The sequence below is a fragment of the Cyprinus carpio genome, chromosome B11 (genome assembly GCF_018340385.1).
Source record: "Cyprinus carpio isolate SPL01 chromosome B11, ASM1834038v1, whole genome shotgun sequence".
Lineage (NCBI taxonomy): Eukaryota > Metazoa > Chordata > Actinopteri > Cypriniformes > Cyprinidae > Cyprinus > Cyprinus carpio.
In genome coordinates, this window is record NC_056607.1 from 17,317,711 (window position 1) to 17,335,186 (window position 17,476).

General features: G+C 36.8%; 1 protein-coding gene across 2 annotated transcripts; it reads left to right on the forward strand.

The window, feature by feature from the left end:
* The first annotated feature begins 725 nt into the window (after positions 1–725).
* LOC109069648 (transcription initiation factor TFIID subunit 4-like) lies at positions 726–15,522 on the forward strand. 2 transcript variants are annotated; one of them, XM_019086268.2, is made up of 15 exons: positions 726–2,487; positions 4,041–4,180; positions 5,994–6,107; positions 6,237–6,332; positions 6,668–6,790; positions 7,532–7,621; positions 7,767–7,946; positions 8,940–9,084; positions 9,180–9,288; positions 11,597–11,766; positions 11,847–11,977; positions 12,212–12,337; positions 13,752–13,808; positions 13,901–14,020; positions 14,883–15,522. In XM_019086268.2, exons 1-15 carry the CDS (start codon positions 1,809–1,811, stop codon positions 15,048–15,050), a joined length of 2,448 nt encoding a protein of 815 aa, XP_018941813.2. In that variant the 5' UTR covers positions 726–1,808; the 3' UTR covers positions 15,051–15,522. The 2 variants fall into 2 exon arrangements, with proteins under 2 accessions (XP_018941813.2, XP_042590209.1); XM_042734275.1 differs by having other exon boundaries at positions 6,240–6,332.
* The last annotated feature ends 1,954 nt before the right edge of the window (positions 15,523–17,476 follow it).

Consider the following 17,476-nt stretch of genomic DNA (forward strand, 5'->3'; position numbering starts at 1 on the left):
CTTAACATTTACTTTTTTGACCTCTTTTATAGGCACTTTCAGTCAGTTGTAAATTGTGAAAAAACAATCATCCTAGACCAAGATTTAACACTATTTATTTTCACAACAATATAATCACTTTGCACAGTCATTGGATGCAATTATAGCACCACATATTACTGTTTTTCTCCATCTTTGTATTTTAATCTATGCCAAGCAGGAAAGTATATATTGTTTTTTTTCTTAAAAAACAAAACAAAACAAACAAACAAACAAACAAAAAAACAGACTGTTCCAAAGCACTAGTTATTTTAATTTCATGACATATATACTCTTCTCAAACCAGAAATGAAAAAAAAAAAAACCCACACAACATCAGCATCCCCATCTTTTGAACCTCAATATCTGCTTTTTTCATAAACGACTTAAACTATTTTCAGCTGTACAATTAGTTTATCAAATTCAATATTTTAGATATTGCATGCATTATATTATATAAATGTTCACAACACTGTACATGATTTTAAAACCGCAAAGAACAAGGTTGTTAAACGATTTTACTACACTTAATATTAATGTTTATCTTAAGATGTGTTACAGACTTTAACTGCTAATGAGCTAATGCATTATTAAAATGATAAACTTTGTGTCCCCCACCCCCACCCAAAAAAATAAGCTTTTTATTGGTTCATTCAAGATTGTCCCTTCATAGCTTTTATTGCCATATTATATGCTTAATGTGCTTGCAAAGTTAAGACATTTTAAAGTTTAGCTAAAAGTTTAGTTAACACAGTGCAACACAAAGAATAAAACGCGACTGCAAAAATACAGCATGTAACGGAGCGAAGTAGAGGTGAGGATAATGTGACGTTAAGTCAAATGGGGTTGAACAGGAACCCTGTGAACTAAGGATGCAGTTGCACGCGTGCCCTCTATGGCCAGTCACGCTGGCAGAGGTGTGGCGCCTTTTCACGCTTTCAACACAGACGCTTCAAAACACGGGGCCATCTTGGGGAAAGACAGCCCGCTGTGAAGTTCACCGAATAGCCGCTACACGCTGTATAACCAACACATAACAGCTAAGAGTGCCTCTAGATATGCCCAAGAGCAATCTGCGAATAAATCAACGATTGTTTATCAACTTAACAAGGCCCTTTTCTCGATGACAGACAGACTCTGACCGCGCTCCGCCAGAATCAACTGACGTTTCCCTGTGTCCCGCCTCCACGCAGGAGGACAACCAATGAGGGCGCTGCAAAAATCCAGCGTAATGACGTTTCCGCTTCTGCGCGCATGCGCAATGTCATTTTGTCCAAAGCTCCTCACTGTTCACATCGAAGATGGCGGCAGGCTTTGACCTGCTGTATAAGGATTTCTGTATTAAAAGAGTGGGAAAGAAACTTTTTTTTACCGATACTTCAGGTTGTATTAGATTAGAAGTTTCCACATCTTGTCACAATAAGTTTGAGGTAAGCGCCCAGGCAGCCGGAAAATCACCCCGCTGACTCCGGTAAAAGAGGCAATTCAACTAACGTTAGCTGATGTTGACATTCTGCGAGCTCTTGTAAATATGAACATAATGAAAGCTGCTGCTCTTCAAGTGTGTTAGATGATTATTTCTCCCAAGAGCATTGTTGCTAGTGGACTTGAGGTTACACGGGCGCTTGTCAAATCTGTATTGACATTGTGACACGAGACTCCCCTTCACTCACGGTGTTCCTTCGAAAAGCAAGTGCAGGGAAAAGCGGATGAAAACCCAAACTTCCTGAACTGATGTGCCAGAAGCACAGATGGAAGACAGCTAAGCCGATCCAGTGTTTCTTAATGCTATGGTAACTACTTTGACCGGGACGTCCACGGTGCAAACTTTGAACGGAGGCAATGCAATGGATCCGCACACTGAAAGCGGCACTCCAGTGTCCAGTGGCCCATCATCATCATCAGACGAGGCTTCAACTTCTGTCCCAGTTGTTAATAACGGGCCCGCAGTAGCGAAAGGTGTCACTGTCGCCCCAAGCCCAAACACAGTGATACAGTCTTCTTACGGGAATCCTCCAGCGGCAGCATCCAGTGCAGGTCCCTCAGTGACAGTTGTCAGGCCATCTATGCAAACTGCTGGAACAGGTTTAACTGTTAACGGGAGTAATAACAATAACACCGTTCCGGCGACTGTAGCCAATGTAGCGACCCCGGGAATTACCATTACTACTAACGTTTCTACTACTACAACGACCCCTCTTTTGATGAACCAGACTCTTGCTTCTGTCTCAGCGAGCAAGTCCGAGGCTACTAAAACTATCATCCAGCCCGCCGGCACCATGACTCTCGGCTCTGGAGTGGCCAAGGGGGCTGTTTTGCAGGGGGTTGCGAGAACTGTGGCTCCGGTAACTGTTGCAGCAGCAGTGGGATCGAGTACTGCCATCAGGGCCATTGCGCCACAGGTGTTAGCACCCCGACTCCCTCAGAGCACTCCGGGCCAGAACATCCATAACATTCAGCTACCTCCAGGTACCTCACTCACACTAGCACTCCCCTTGCATGTGTGTATAATTATGTGAATTTGTGTAATAGAGGAAGTTGTGGAGATTTTAACCGCCATCTGTTATCTTGTGCGAAGTTTGTGGTGCACACTGTAAGTGGTGCATACAATAACAGCAGAGCAGTTAAAGTTCCTGAAATGTATATAAAGTATAGTTTTCCTTAGAACAGTACATCCTTCATACCTGCATATCTTTCTTTATTCTGCACGACACAAAAGGAGATCTTCAGACAGCGTCATTCACTTTCACTGTATGGGAAAAAAGGAGATGCATTTTGCTTAACATCTCCTTTTGTGCTCAGAATTAAAAAAACGTGAAGGTTTGGAACAACACAACGAGTAAATTATGGCTTTTTTGTACCTTTTTCTGTGCATTCAAGTTATAAATAGTTAGAAAGCTTGTTGATATCAATATATCATCTTCCAAGTGAGTTTTTTTTTTTTTCATTTTAAAATCAACACTTTAAGGTGTTTTACCAGTAGTAGCTGAAATTGAAGGGAAATGTTGGGTTGAAGTTTGGCCATAGTTCTTGCAAATATGATTCCTTTCAAACTTTTTGTAAATTCTTAGTTATTATTTTAACTTGAGGTTGAAGGTTTAGATTCTTCCATTCAATTTCAGTGCTAAAAAGTTTAAAATGTAACTTCCAGTGATTTTATAAGAACTTTAAAATGCTAATACTGGTTTCACTTCTCTCTGTCTCGCATTCCTCTACCTCTCTTCTGCTTAAGGGGCAGTTACACTTCCCTTTGAGTGTGTAAAATGTCTTCAGATGTCACACTCAGCAGCATTTTTTATTTTTTTAAACATAAATTCATCTTGTAGCTAATGACTTATAAAAAATCCAAAATGTAAAAATCCACAATCCACTAAGAGGTCATGCTTTGATGTAATAATCTTCTATTGGTCACATGTCTTGGCAAGATACAAATTTGCAGGATAAAGTTCACCAAACTACAAAACTGTGAAAGTTCTTTGTATAAGCCTGCGTTTCCTTTCCAGTCTTCAGCATTCACATACATATGAATGAAAGTCAATGGAATGAAAAGTGTAGTGTGACCGGCCTTTTATTGGGTGATTTTAGTGAAGACCTCGACACTATTCTCTTACTTTCTCACAGTCACAAGCACTAGTATTTGCTTCAGAAAATGCACATGAAGTTATTCTTTTTCTAGTGATTTTTCTTTTGACTGTATGCTCTGGTCATTCTGACAAGCCTGTTGTTTGGCTGGACAGAATACTTGACAGATTTTTCTACAAGAGGCCATCTGGATTCTCCAACCAACAGTTTCTGTTCAGAACACATCCGTTGGTTCACACGGTAACGGAGACGGAGTGTGTAGGGTTCTCAGTGTGCTGTGCAAATATAGGCCACCAACTGTGCGCATTATTCTTCGTGCCTCTAAGCAGGACACGGTTACCAGACTTGACTCTAGTCAGATCAATAGGAAAATCTCACTAATGAGTAACAATTTACACAGGAAGGAAGCCCTTCTATATGTGTCATGTTTGTGTGTGCAGGTATGGTGTTGGTGCGTAGTGATAGTGGTCAGTTACTGATGATCCCACAGCAGATGTTGGCACAGATGCAGGCCCAGTCTCAGGCCGCCCGTCCTGCTGCCCCCACCAGCACCACCCCTGGGCAGATCACCTCTGCACAGGTAATACCCTCTGACCACCCCAAACTCAACTGACACTTGCAGTACATATTTCAAAATGACTGCGGAATAATAAATATATTTATGGTATTATATAATTATATAGACTTATATAGTTATAATATGGGGTATCTGATGCATGCTTTTAACAATAGATTTTTTTAATTTTTTCTGTTTGGCTGAATAGCTATTTATCATACATGTGGTAGGATCAGTGACAATTTTGTAAAGGCAGAAAAAATTCTAAACTAAATGATTAATTTTATAAAAATATATGAAAATTATTTATATTTATTTTGCATTGCAATACTATTTTACAGTTTTATTGTTATTTCAAATAGTTGTGTAACTCCAAATGTGTATTAATTAGGGGTGTGTGTGATATATATCGTCTGCGATAATATCGTAATTTTTTAACAGTGTGCGATTTGACGTTATCGAGTATTTTGCAAAAACCATTCAAAACACCCCTTCAGAGAGCACATATACATTACGTGAAGTCTAGACTAGTGTGCGTATATTAGAGTGTGTTCTTTTATTGCATGATTCTAGTGCTGTCAAACGATTAATCGTGATCGATCGCATCCAACATAAAAGTTTTTGCTTACATAATATATGTGTGTACTGTGTATATTTATTATGTATATATAAATATGCACACATACAGTATATATTTTGAAAATATTTACATGTATATTTAAATTATTATATTTTATATTATATATAAATATATTTAATATATAAACAACCATATTTTCCTAAATATATACATGCATGTGTGTGTATTTATATATACATAATAAATATACACAGTATACATATGTTAACAAAAACCTTTATTTTGGATGCAATTAATCACGATTAATCGTTTGACAGCACTACATGATTCAGTCTATTAATACATTCACATTCAAAGTTTCTTTTATTATTTAAATAATTTCAAATATAAGTATTCAATGTTATATATATATATATATATATATATATATTAAAAAATATAAATATATATATATATATATATATATAATATTATATATTAAAAATATATGCATTTGTAATTGCAAAAGTTAAAACCATTCATGTCTTGCATTAAACAGTGTGTAAATACATCTAAATGCCTCTTCAGATGCAACTTCTGTGTTTCCTCTCATTGCAAAGATGAATTTTGTTGATACTGATTTCATTTGCTTGGTAACAGCCCAAGTGTCTTATAGAATTTGACTCAAAAGATAATGGACACTTTTAGAAAAATGGCTTTATAAAGATAAAAATGCCCACAAAATGCAAAAAATGAGTTTAAACTGATTGGAAAACATGAATTTCTGTCAGTGTGATTATTGTCAGTGTGAAATGGCAACATGAAGAATATCAAAAACTTTAGGAGTCTTTTGTAGTCGGTTGTCCTTGGTGTTCCTTAAGGTTAAAGCACTTAGTAAAAATTGTTTAATTATTGTTATTGTAGATATTATTTTTTGTCAATATCGCACACCCCAAGTATTAATTCATAAATACACTATTGTTAGAAAGCAGTGGAATATGGTGTAAAATGTTACTGATTTGTTTTATTTTGATTTGAAATTGTTCATTAGATCACAAAAATGCTATGTTTTAGAGCATAAAATGTAGCGAAACAGCATGGGTCCAATGGGATATATGAAAGTTTTGTCAACTAGCAATAAAAATCTCTCACACTGGCCCTGGGGCATCAAGCCATGTGTATTATTGAGCAAGTTAACTATTAACTAGTTGGATCCATTCTTTTTAATTCATTCCCCATGTCAGCATTTGCTCATTGATGTCTGTCTGATATTTGCAGGCACCTGGAACTCCTCTGATGGCCCGACAGGTGACTCCTACCACCATCATAAAGCAGGGCTCTCCTACAGCCAGCAGCACGGCCACTACCACACTCCAGAGACCACCTGTACAGGTAGCTATGAAAGATCATGTAGAAACAGTCCCTTTAGAAAGGACAGGAATCAGTTTGTCCTGGAAGGTGTATTTCTGAGGTGGCTGTTATCTTCTTCTCTCTCTGTACTCCTTCTCTCTGGTGTGTCAGCAGGCCTCCTCTGTGGGTGCAGTGTTGTCAGTGCAGGCAGGAACCGCCCAGAGGACTGTGACTGCTGCCACAGGGACCACCATCTCCTCGGCAACGGTGAGAGGCTGCACTAACTTAGCAGTCACACAACACTGGTTCACAACCGAAGAAACTGTCCTGAGCGTTTAGCTTCATGCTTAAAGGCTTCTCGAAAGGTCTGTAAACTGACCTGATTAAATATGGTAAAAAGGAGTTAAAGAGATTTCCAAGTGCAAACCTAAATGAAATGTCTGTTCTCAGAGTGGGAATCCCCCGATATCCCCAACTGATGCAAGGCTCATGCCATTAAATCTTAACCTGAACATTTGTATGCATCCAAGGTATGGAGAACCGTAAGCTGCTGCAGAGTAAAACTACATTGTGCTAATGCAATCACTTCTTTTTTTTTATAGGAGACAATGGAGAATGTAAAGAAATGTAGGAACTTCTTGTCCACGCTGATAAAGCTGGCCACTAGTGGTAAGCAGTCATCAGAGACTGTCGCTAACGTTAAAGAGCTGGTCAAGAACCTGCTGGTGAGTTTCAGAGGTTGAGTATGTTTCTAACTCTGTGAAAAAATGTTGACATTTTATCATAATTGTGCGAGTTGTTCTTTTTTAAAATGATGTGTGGAAAACCTGAATTGAACAGATTACCTTTGTCACTTTGTTTCATATTCTACCCCTGCAGTGGGGTCCAAGTCTGTGACCATTCATAAAAATGCTTCTATTTTTTTTATTAATGTTTGAAAATATTATTATTATTATTTTTACACATTTTTAAAGAAGTCTTTCATACTGACCACAGATGCATTTATTTGATTAAATATGTAGCAAATAAAGTAATATTGTTGTACTATATGCAATATTATTATGAAATATTACTGAAAATGACCAGTTTATATTTTAATAGATTTAATAGATTTGCTCAAGAAATATTTCTTATTATTATCAATGTTGAAAACAGTTGTGCTGCTTAATTTTTTGGTGACAAACGTGATAATTTTGCTCAGTTTAATGTGTTCTTTCTGAATAAAAGTATTAATGTTTAGTGTAATACGTAATAATTTATTCTTAAAATAATTACATACATTTTAAGATTTTTCATTTAATTCATACAATTGAACCATTTTTTTTCTTCCTTTTTTCAATAAAAAAATTATAATATCAACAATTTCATTAAAAAGTGTAATTTGATTTGTGAGCAAAAATGTATGAACCTATAAATATGCTAAAATGTCCCTATGTATGTTTTGTTTTTGGTGTTTGTCCCCTCAGGAAGGGAAGATTGAAGCAGAGGAGTTCACCAGCAGGCTCTACAAAGAGCTCAACTCCTCTCCTCAGCCTTATTTAGTGCCTTTCCTTAAGGTAAAGATCTTAAAATTTAATGAAAATGTAACTCAATTCATGTCATTCGGAACTACACAATTATATAGTAATTAACATTTAATAAATTACTATACAGTAAGTATCTACTAATTGGAGAAAAATCATTTTCCATGTGTTTCTTCAGAGGAGTCTTCCAGCTCTTCGACAGCTCACTCCTGACTCCACAGCCTTCATCCAGCAGAGCCAGGGCCTCCAGGCACCTGCTGTGGTGCTGACCAGCTCTAACACGGCTGGTACCACCGCCACAGCTCACCGCACGCTCATCCAGCCTGCCCTCAGCAACTCCAGCCAGACTGCCTCTCTGGTAAACACAGACCTACATGCATAATTTACTTGATGTGTTCTTTAGTGAGGTGCAAGGACACTGTTGGGATTATTAATGCTAACAGCACATTGCAGGTAAAATGAGGTGTTTAGTCTTAATTTACACTGAGCTAAATGATTGGAGCTTAATTGCTTTAGTTCATAGTTTAAATTGTTGAATGGTAATGCCTTTATTTGCCTTGTGGCAAAGTAAAACATCACTCTGAGCTGTGTCAATTATTACAATAGGAAACATCATATGCATGTAATTATAACTAACTGATGTTTCTTACACATTAGTGTGGAATATTGACTGTCGGTGACAAAGAGTAAAGATTTGTGCCTGATAATACTGATAAAGCAAAATTATTTTTATGACATATTTTTGTTAATGTTTCTTGAATATCCGCATTCTTCACTGAAGTGGACAGATAATTGTTTCTTGCACTGCATCAACAAACTGGTATAGACACTGCAATGCAACTGGTCAGTCTGATTCACAAATAAATGACTCTTGCTGGTTCTTTTGTATGAACCGTTCAGAAAGAAGATCAGCAGATTAGTTTTGAATAATTTTTTCATGGTTTATGTGTACTTAAAGATCACAAGACTTTAATCAGTGTTAACTTTGTATGTCAACATGTAGTTAAAGATACGGATTCAAAACTTTTTTGTTGTTATTGAAATAAGTCATATTGCAATTATCATAACATGGAAATATTTGATGAAAGTTTTTGTTAATAAAAGGTTAAATTTCATTCTGAGTCCCATTCCACATATTATTAGTAGTATATGATAACAATAATAATAATAATAATAGTTAATGCAATTATATGATATAAACAAACATGAATCAAACATGATCTATTATAATAGTAATGAATACGAATTCATATATAAACAAATATTTAAAAACAAATGACCATTCTAACAGCTGGCCTAAAATTCTCTCATCGGTTGTAATTATAGAACTGCATTCAATGTTGTTGTTCAGGTATTGCAGCCTCCACAGCAGGGGGCAATAGTGAAGCCCCCTCAGGTTACCCTGACAACCACTCCCATGGTGACCCTCAGGGGTCAACCCCACAGCCACATAGTGGTGGGTCAGCCTCAGGTGCAGCTCAAACAGATCCAGACAGGTTAGTGTGTCTGTCAAATCCATCACTGTCTGTTTTGTTTCATAACATAATGACACAAAACATAACCTCTCTCTCTCTCTTTCTCTCTCTTTCAGTCGCTGTGAAGCAGGGTGTTGTGAGTAGCACTAAACTGGCTCCGGGCTCTGTGTCTGTAGCGTTAGCTCAGAAAAATAAAACAAAGGATGGTGCTGGAGGAACTTTCAGGTTTGTGTTGTGTTCATTTCACTTTTCTGATGCCATGCACAGCAACGTTTACCCAGGAGACATTGTGCACAACATACATGAGTAGTACACAAAGTTTAGCTAAACTGATTGTGATGAAAATATGTAGCATTTTAAGGTTGGTTAATTTTTTTTATGTTGTAAGTAGTTTTTTGTGTGTGTTTTATAAATTTTAGTGTTATTTTATTGACCATGGGTCACATAACGGTGTAATATAAATTTTTACTATTTAACTACAGTGACATGCAAAAGTTTGGGAACCCCTTGCAGAATCTGTGAAAATGTGAATAATTTTAACAAAATAGAGATCATACAAAATGCATGTTATTTTTTATTTAGTACTGTCCTGAGTAAGATGTTTTACATAAAAGATGTTTACATATAGTCCACAAGACAACAAAGATTGTTCAAATTATTAAAATAACCCCATTTAAAAGTTTGGGAACCATTGGTTCTTAATACTGTGTGTGGTTACCTGGATGATCCATGACTGTTTTTTTGTTTTGTGATGGTTGTTCATGAGTGCCTTTTTTGTTCTGAACAGTTAAACTGGGCACTGTTCTTCAGAAAAATCCTCCAGGTCCTGCAGATTCTTCAGTTTTGTGTATTTAAACCCTTTCAAGCAGTGACTGTATGATTTTGAGATCCATCTTTTCACACTGAGGACAATTGAGGGACATAAACATTCTATCATTCACTGATGCTCCATAAGGAAACACGAGGCATTAAGAGCCGGGGGTGAAAACTTTTGAACAGGATGATGGTTTCTTTATTCTTCATTCATTTTCTTCTAATTTTTCTTATTTTGTCGAAATATCATTTTTTTCCATTTAGTACTGCCCTTTGGAAGCAACAGAAGATATGTTGCCCAGAACACAAATTAAGTACAATTTATCTTGATCTTCAAATTCCGAAAGTTTACACCCCCCGGCTCTTAATGCATCGTGTTTCCTTCTGGAGCATCAGTGAATGTTTGAAATTTTTTAATAGTTGTGTTTGGTCCCTCAGTTGTCCTTGGTGTGAAAAGATGGATCTCAAAATCATACAGTCACTGCTGGAAAGGGTTCAAATATGCAAAAGTTGCTGGAAAACTGAAGAATCTGCAGGACCTGGAGGAATTTTCTGAAGAACAGTGCCCAGTTTAACTGTTCAGAACAAATAAGGGACTCATGAACAACCATCACAAAACAAAAAAACAGTCATGGATCATCCAGGTAACCACACACAGTATTAACTTTTTGTATAGTGACATGACGTGACATACAGCCAAGTATGGTGACCCATACTCAGAATTCCTGCTCTGCATTTAACCCATCCAAAGTGCACACACACAGCAGTGAACACACACACACACACACACACTCACACACACACACACACACACACCGTGAACACACACCCGGAGCAGTGTACAGCCATTTATGCTGCAGAACCCGGGGAGCAGTTGGGGGTTCGGTGCCTTGCTCAAGGGCACCTCTGTCCTGGTATTGCCGGCCCGAGACTTGAACCCACACCTTAGGGTTAGGAGTCAAACTCTCTAACCACTAGGCCACGACTTCCCCTGAATGGGGTTATTTTAATAATTTCAGCAATTTTTTTGTGGACTATATGTAAACATCTTTTATGTAAAATATCTTACTCCGGACAGTACTAAATAAAAAATTTAGTATGAATTCTCTTATTTTGTCAAAATTATTTACATTTTCACAGATTCTGCAAGGGGTTCCCAAACTTTCCCATGCCAGTGTATTTATACTTTTAGCTATTATTTTTTATATTTTTGTATTTTATTTGATAGTTTTTATTTCATTTTAGGTTTAAGTAATTTTGTTTTGCTTTTGTCAGCTTAATTATTTTCTTATAAGTATTTCTGCTTTATTTCATTTAAGTTTTAGTTTTAAGTAAGTTTAGTAATTCAACTTCAATTGATTTTATTTCAGTTAGTGGAAATTTGTGGAGATTTTATCTAATATTTGTATTTTCTTTTATTTAAACTAATTTTAGTTTTAGTTGACAATAACAAAACTGTACTGAGCATAAATGATTAATTATAAAAAAATTAGCTTATAAGAGTTCTAATATTAATGTGATTTATTTAAAATGTTATTTGATATATTACACAGACATATCATATACTTTTATATACTTGAAAGTAAGATAAATTGTCATTTGAGTAGTTATACAAAAGAGTTAAACTATAGTATATATTGTAGGTATAGTTTTGCAGCATTTGTAAAACTAGAAAAACAAACTCTCTAACATATATTCTTGTATGTCTAAATCTGTCCAGGGATGATGATGACATTAATGACGTGGCCTCAATGGCAGGCGTTAATCTTTCGGAGGAGAGCGCACGTATCCTGGCCACCAACTCGGAGCTGGTTGGCGCAGTCACGCGATCTTGTAAGGATGAAGCTTTCCTCTCCGCCAGCATGCTACAGCACAAGATACTAGAGATAGGTGAGACTTCTAGTTACAGAAATTTTACTACAATGTACTGTTTTACCAGAGCTAACAGTTGTTGTCCTGTATGTGGTCAGGCCGAAGATTTGGAGTGACAGAGCTGGGTCCCGAGGTTGTGAACATCGTCTCTCATGCCACTCAGCAGAGACTGCAAAACCTTCTAGAGAAGGTCTCATTGATCGCCCAGCAAAAGAACATGACTTACAAGGCAAGTCTGGTGACCCAGTTGGGCTAGCTCATTAAAGTATGTTGATAGTAACATATTTTTATATTTCTTTCCCACACTTTGTTGAATCCTGGATGTGCTTCCTTTATGTCAGAATCGGAATTATGAATCCGGAGGCTAGTGTGGGTTTCGGTCTCAAAAGCTCTCCATCCTTTGAGTGTCAGCTTTTGTTGTGAGCCTGTAAGGCTGTGTGTAATGTTAATGATGTGTGTGCAGGAGGATAGTCGGTATGAGCAGGTGGAGGATGTTCGCTCTCAGCTGAAGTTCTTTGAGCAACTTGACCAGTTGGAGAAACAGAAGAAAGAGGAGCAGGAGAGAGAAATTTTAATGAAGGCAGCTAAGGTTAGTAAACCACCTCCAGCCATACTCTCTCTCCCTCTCTCTCTCTCACACACACACACACACACACCTCTATTACTACCATTGGCCAGGGGTTCTGATCATTGATTTAAGTTCAGAACTGGTTCAGACTTCCAAACTCAGTGGTAATTTTTTTTTTCTCAGTGATTTTTTTCTCTCTCACACACTACAATGGATTTGATGCTTGCGATTCATTAACTATGATTAATGGCTTTATTTTATTTTCAAACAAGATACGCTATGATTCAGTGCATCACAATTCATTCCAAATATGATACTGAAAATAAAACAAGACTCAGTGTGTCAGGGAGAGAGTGAATCTGCAGTATTTGTTTCAATCTCTCGTTTCACTTCATTTTTGTCCAGTACCACAGCTCATGGGAATGGCTCTAAGTTTACCGAGTTTCAAATTGAGTGCTTATTTAGACACTCTACTCTTTCAAGAACTGAAATGTAGGAAATTATGTAAATGAACACACAAATAATAATAAAAGTGCTACACTATCAACACAGTATCATTAGGCATAAGTAAAGTAACGTACAAACAAAACGCCACTATTTATATGAATAATGTGAACATCAGCGTGGAGGAATGCAGGCTAGCATTACTTATAATTTGTTATGATTTAATGATTTTATTATGATTTATTTTATGATGTTAATTGTTGTTTGCTACATTTCGGGATTCTTTTTTTTTTAATCCTGCCTTGTCCAACTTAAAATAAATCCCTCTCTCTCTCTCTTGCTCTCTCTCTGTACCTCTTTCTCTGTTTATACTCTGTCTCTGTCTATCTTTATACATGTACACTACAGTTAAAAAATTTGAAATTATTTTATTCAGCTAGGGTGCATTAAAACGATCAGTAAAGAAAAAGAAAGGACAGCAAAGACTTCTTCACTCTTACAGAACAAGTCAAACAAAGAAATGCTGTTCTTTTGTAGTTTCTATTGTATCACAGTTTACACAAAAGCTTCAGTATTAATAAAAATAGTAAATGTTTCTTGAGCAGCAAATCAGCATATGAATAATTTCTGAATGGTCATGTGACACTGAAGACTGGAGTAATGGTTGTTGAAAATTCAACTTCCCCATCACAGGAATAAATTACATTTTAAAATATTTTAAAATAGGAAACAGTTCAATTCTTATATTTCACAGCATTACTGTTTTTGCTGTATTTTTGATCAGAAAAATTGGAAACTTCTGTCAAAAACATTACAACATCTTACTGTGTCCAAACTTTTAAATGGTATTGTAAGTGTACATCTAAATTAATCACAATTAAATATTTTCATTGATTGACAGCCTTCATTTTTTCATATTTATTTGATTCCAGCAGATGTCTCTGTGTGTTTTGACTGTCGATCCTCTCTAATTGCTATTTATGTTTTGCAGTCACGCTCGCGACAAGAGGACCCTGAGCAGCTGCGGCTGAAACAGAAGGCCAAAGAGGTAAGATGGCATACTTGAGATGTTTATCTTGTCAGAGGACTAATGTGTTTGATTATGGGTCAGAGCTGATATATGTGCGCCTGTGGCTACAGATGCAGCAGCAGGAACTGGCTCAGATTCAACAGAGAGATGCCAACTTGACGGCGTTGGCGGCTATCGGACCCAGAAAGAAAAGAAAACTGGATTCTCCTTCATTTGGGACTGACACAGAGGTACCAAACATCTCTCCCTCAGCGTGGCAGTCTGCTGCCCTTGTCCTCATCTCCTTCTGTCCCTCTTCGTGACCTCTTTAAATAATTTAGCACCTGTTGGGCTGATTTGAGATGTCAGGTTGTGCTTCAGTGGTCTCAGATTGTCACAAATGGCAGATAGGACAGCCTAAAGGCATAGTCACACACAGCCATTTTGTTCAGCAATTCTTTACACAATTTTAATAATATATTCATGTATCATGCTATTTATTGGTAATTTTTATTTATTTATTTTTTTATATTCAAATTTTGCAGAGAAAAACTTTACAAAATTAAGAATGTATTTAAATAATTCTATATAATTTTGTTTTTATTTTAGTTTATTCATATTTTTATATTAATATTACATTATCATCAATTTTCAGAAAAAATATTGCAATTAATATTTATTAAAAAAATTATTGAAATAATTTTGTGATGCATTTTCAGCAAATTCTTATCATTTTAAATAAACATTTCTGTTTTATGCAATTTATTTCTTATATAATATTTTTGTCATATTATATTATCATTTACAAATGTTAGAGAACTTCACAATATGAAAATATTGAAAAAATATAATTCTATATGTTATTTATTTTCATTTTATATTAATTTATATATATTACGTTAATATTATATTACATTATAGCATCATTCACTTTTTTCAGAGAAAATTTTATATATATATATATATATATATGTGTGTGTGTGTGTGTGTGTGTTTAAATTAAGTCTCACTCATTTTCTTTTCTCCCTTAGAATGGTCACTATTACATTACACCTATTTTATCAATCTACCAACATTAGTAATTAAATAAAGTTTGTGTGTGTGTGTTGACAGGGCTCAAGTTTGTGCGCGAGTGCATCCGGGGGCTTAAATGCAGGAGCGTCGAGGCAGTACACTCGCCAGCGCATCACGCGTGTAAACCTCAGGGATCTGCTCTTCTGTCTAGAGAACGAGAAAAGCACCAGCCACTCGCAACTGCTCTACCGAGCCCTTCTCAAATAGCAGATAGCCCATGTCCTTCCCTCATTTCAGCTCTATCCCTCATTCTTTCTTTTTTGCTGTTATTATCATTCTTTGTCATTCCTTTTTGCGTCTTTCTTTATTGCTCTTTCACACTTTCACACTTTCTCACTGTCTCACATACTCACACAGACACATTGTGCATTTTCCTTTCCTTTCTCGAGCTGACTAGTGCTTTCCTCATTTTCACTTTTTATAGGTTTTCTTTGCCTTTTTTTTTTTTTTTTTTTTTGCCTTGTTTTTAGCTTTCTGACCCTTTTGGATTTTTCTCTTCAGAAATTGTTAAAAGAAAATTGCAATTATATATCATGTTTTTCATAGAAGGTGGCTTTGTAATGTGCAAATTACCTATGTAAAAAAAAAAGAATTCACAGTGGAACTACCCATTCATTTTATATTTGTGTTTTTATAAAGATGTTTTAAGAAATAAAAGTGGACAAAGTTTCTATAAAAATCTTGGTGGTGTGGTTTTATAACAGGTAATGCATATAATAATCCCTAATTGCTCGATTCGTTTTAACAAATAGGACTGTTCACTTTAACCGATTCAAATACATCACTCTCGATTCGTTTGAATCACAGTTGTTCCCTTGCCCACAGTATTTAGTGCTGTGAAAATGTTCTTTTTAGAGATAACACTTATAACTCGATTTTATGACCGTGGCCACTCTACCTCAACGTTTTACTTCCCTCAGACGAGTGATTTACAAACGCTTTGCGAATTGGTTCAAACGAATGATTCAAATAACTAGTTCAAAAGAACCATTCGTTCGTGAATTGGATATCACATGGTTATTCTCTTGTTGTGCACTAGATGGCACTGTAGACCTGCGTTCATTGTGACGTTGCCTCTGGGTCTGTTAGAAATAAATGCTAGTTTGTCGCTGAAAATTAAACATAATTACACATAAATTACCATTCAGACGTTCCTGCATTTAAAAGGACATGTTCTGACGTCGTCTATATGACTTTAGCCAGTTACTGGTTGCTCATTGACAGCTTTATGGTGGAACTACGATTTTCCTCCCTGTCCAAACGAGCAGTGTGGATAGATTAAACACTTCATCGCTGGACTTTGGCTCTGAAACTTATCCAGTAACAGTGATCCCTCCTGGATACACGCAGGTTTAAGAGTTAAACTCATGACAGTTGGCAAGGCAAGATAGCGTGGGTCGAGTTAATGCTTCTAGGCTACAAGTAGCTCATTCTGGAAATCTAAAGTTCTGCATGTTCAGTCAAAGGTCAAAAAGTGTCCTCTTACAGTACGTATCCCGAACCGCCTTATACCTCATCATGTAGATTTAGCAACTCGAGACAAAATTGACTATGACTAATGATGTCGGTCTATCCCGCACTGGAGAATACCTCTGCCATGTCAACCTCCCTCCTTTGGCCTTTGTGTGCGGGCGCAATCCAGTGTTTTCCATGGTAATTCCCTTCTTCGCTGCAAAGGGCCACTGTACCTCTAGAGCTAAGCCCACATAAGCTCCCTCTCAGGAGGAAGAAAGAGGCTGACTGGTTGCCTAGCTACATCTCACAGAATGTTCTGTGTAAACAGCGGCTGGCGGAGGAAAAATCAGACAGACTTTGGGTTTGATTGGGTGGAGCAGTTGTAACCCGACTATTATCCCGGCGCTGTTAGGAGGCCTAAATCTTAATGTAACAAAGACCCCCTGTTGTGACTTCTCATCCGACATATTATAGTATGCACTGCCTGCCACTACACACTCGTCAATGCCATAAAAATTGAAGTTGTCAATTGATTGGTACGCAGAGGTCATCGCCGCATCGTTTTATTGCAACAGGGTCCGGCCTTGTGTTTGTATGTATCTTGCTGTGATGCAAGATTGCTTGTGTCAGCAGCTTGCATTGGAATCGCTGTTAGACGTGCTCAGAGCGATTATGTTCCATTCTCTTTGTGCATGTGTTCATTTTAGCTACGTCAACTTCAATTTATGAGACCCACCTCAACAGCTGCTCTCTCTCGCCTGTATTTGCTTTCACCTGTATTTGCTCAATTATGGAGGAAACGCTCCTATTATTTTAGAGAGATGAGTGATGGCATATAGAGGATACTGGACTAATACTTTTGTCAACAACGTGGATAATAACGATAATTTACGGAACATATTAAAGTTGCCTTAACGCTTTGTTTATTATAACGCGCGCGTTGCCATTTTGTCTTCTGCTGCTTTAAATGCTCTAAAGGGGTCATCAGATGCAAAATTCACTTTTGTTGTTGTTTGAACATAAACGTGTGTTGAAAGTGTGTACACAACCACCCTATAATGATAAAAATCCACCCGTTTTTTTTTTTTTTTTTAAATCCCTATTTTAAAATCGCCTTTCAGGGGAGTCTCAGGCTCTTCTAAATTCCTGTCAGAATGACGTAGTTCTGCACAGGCCCC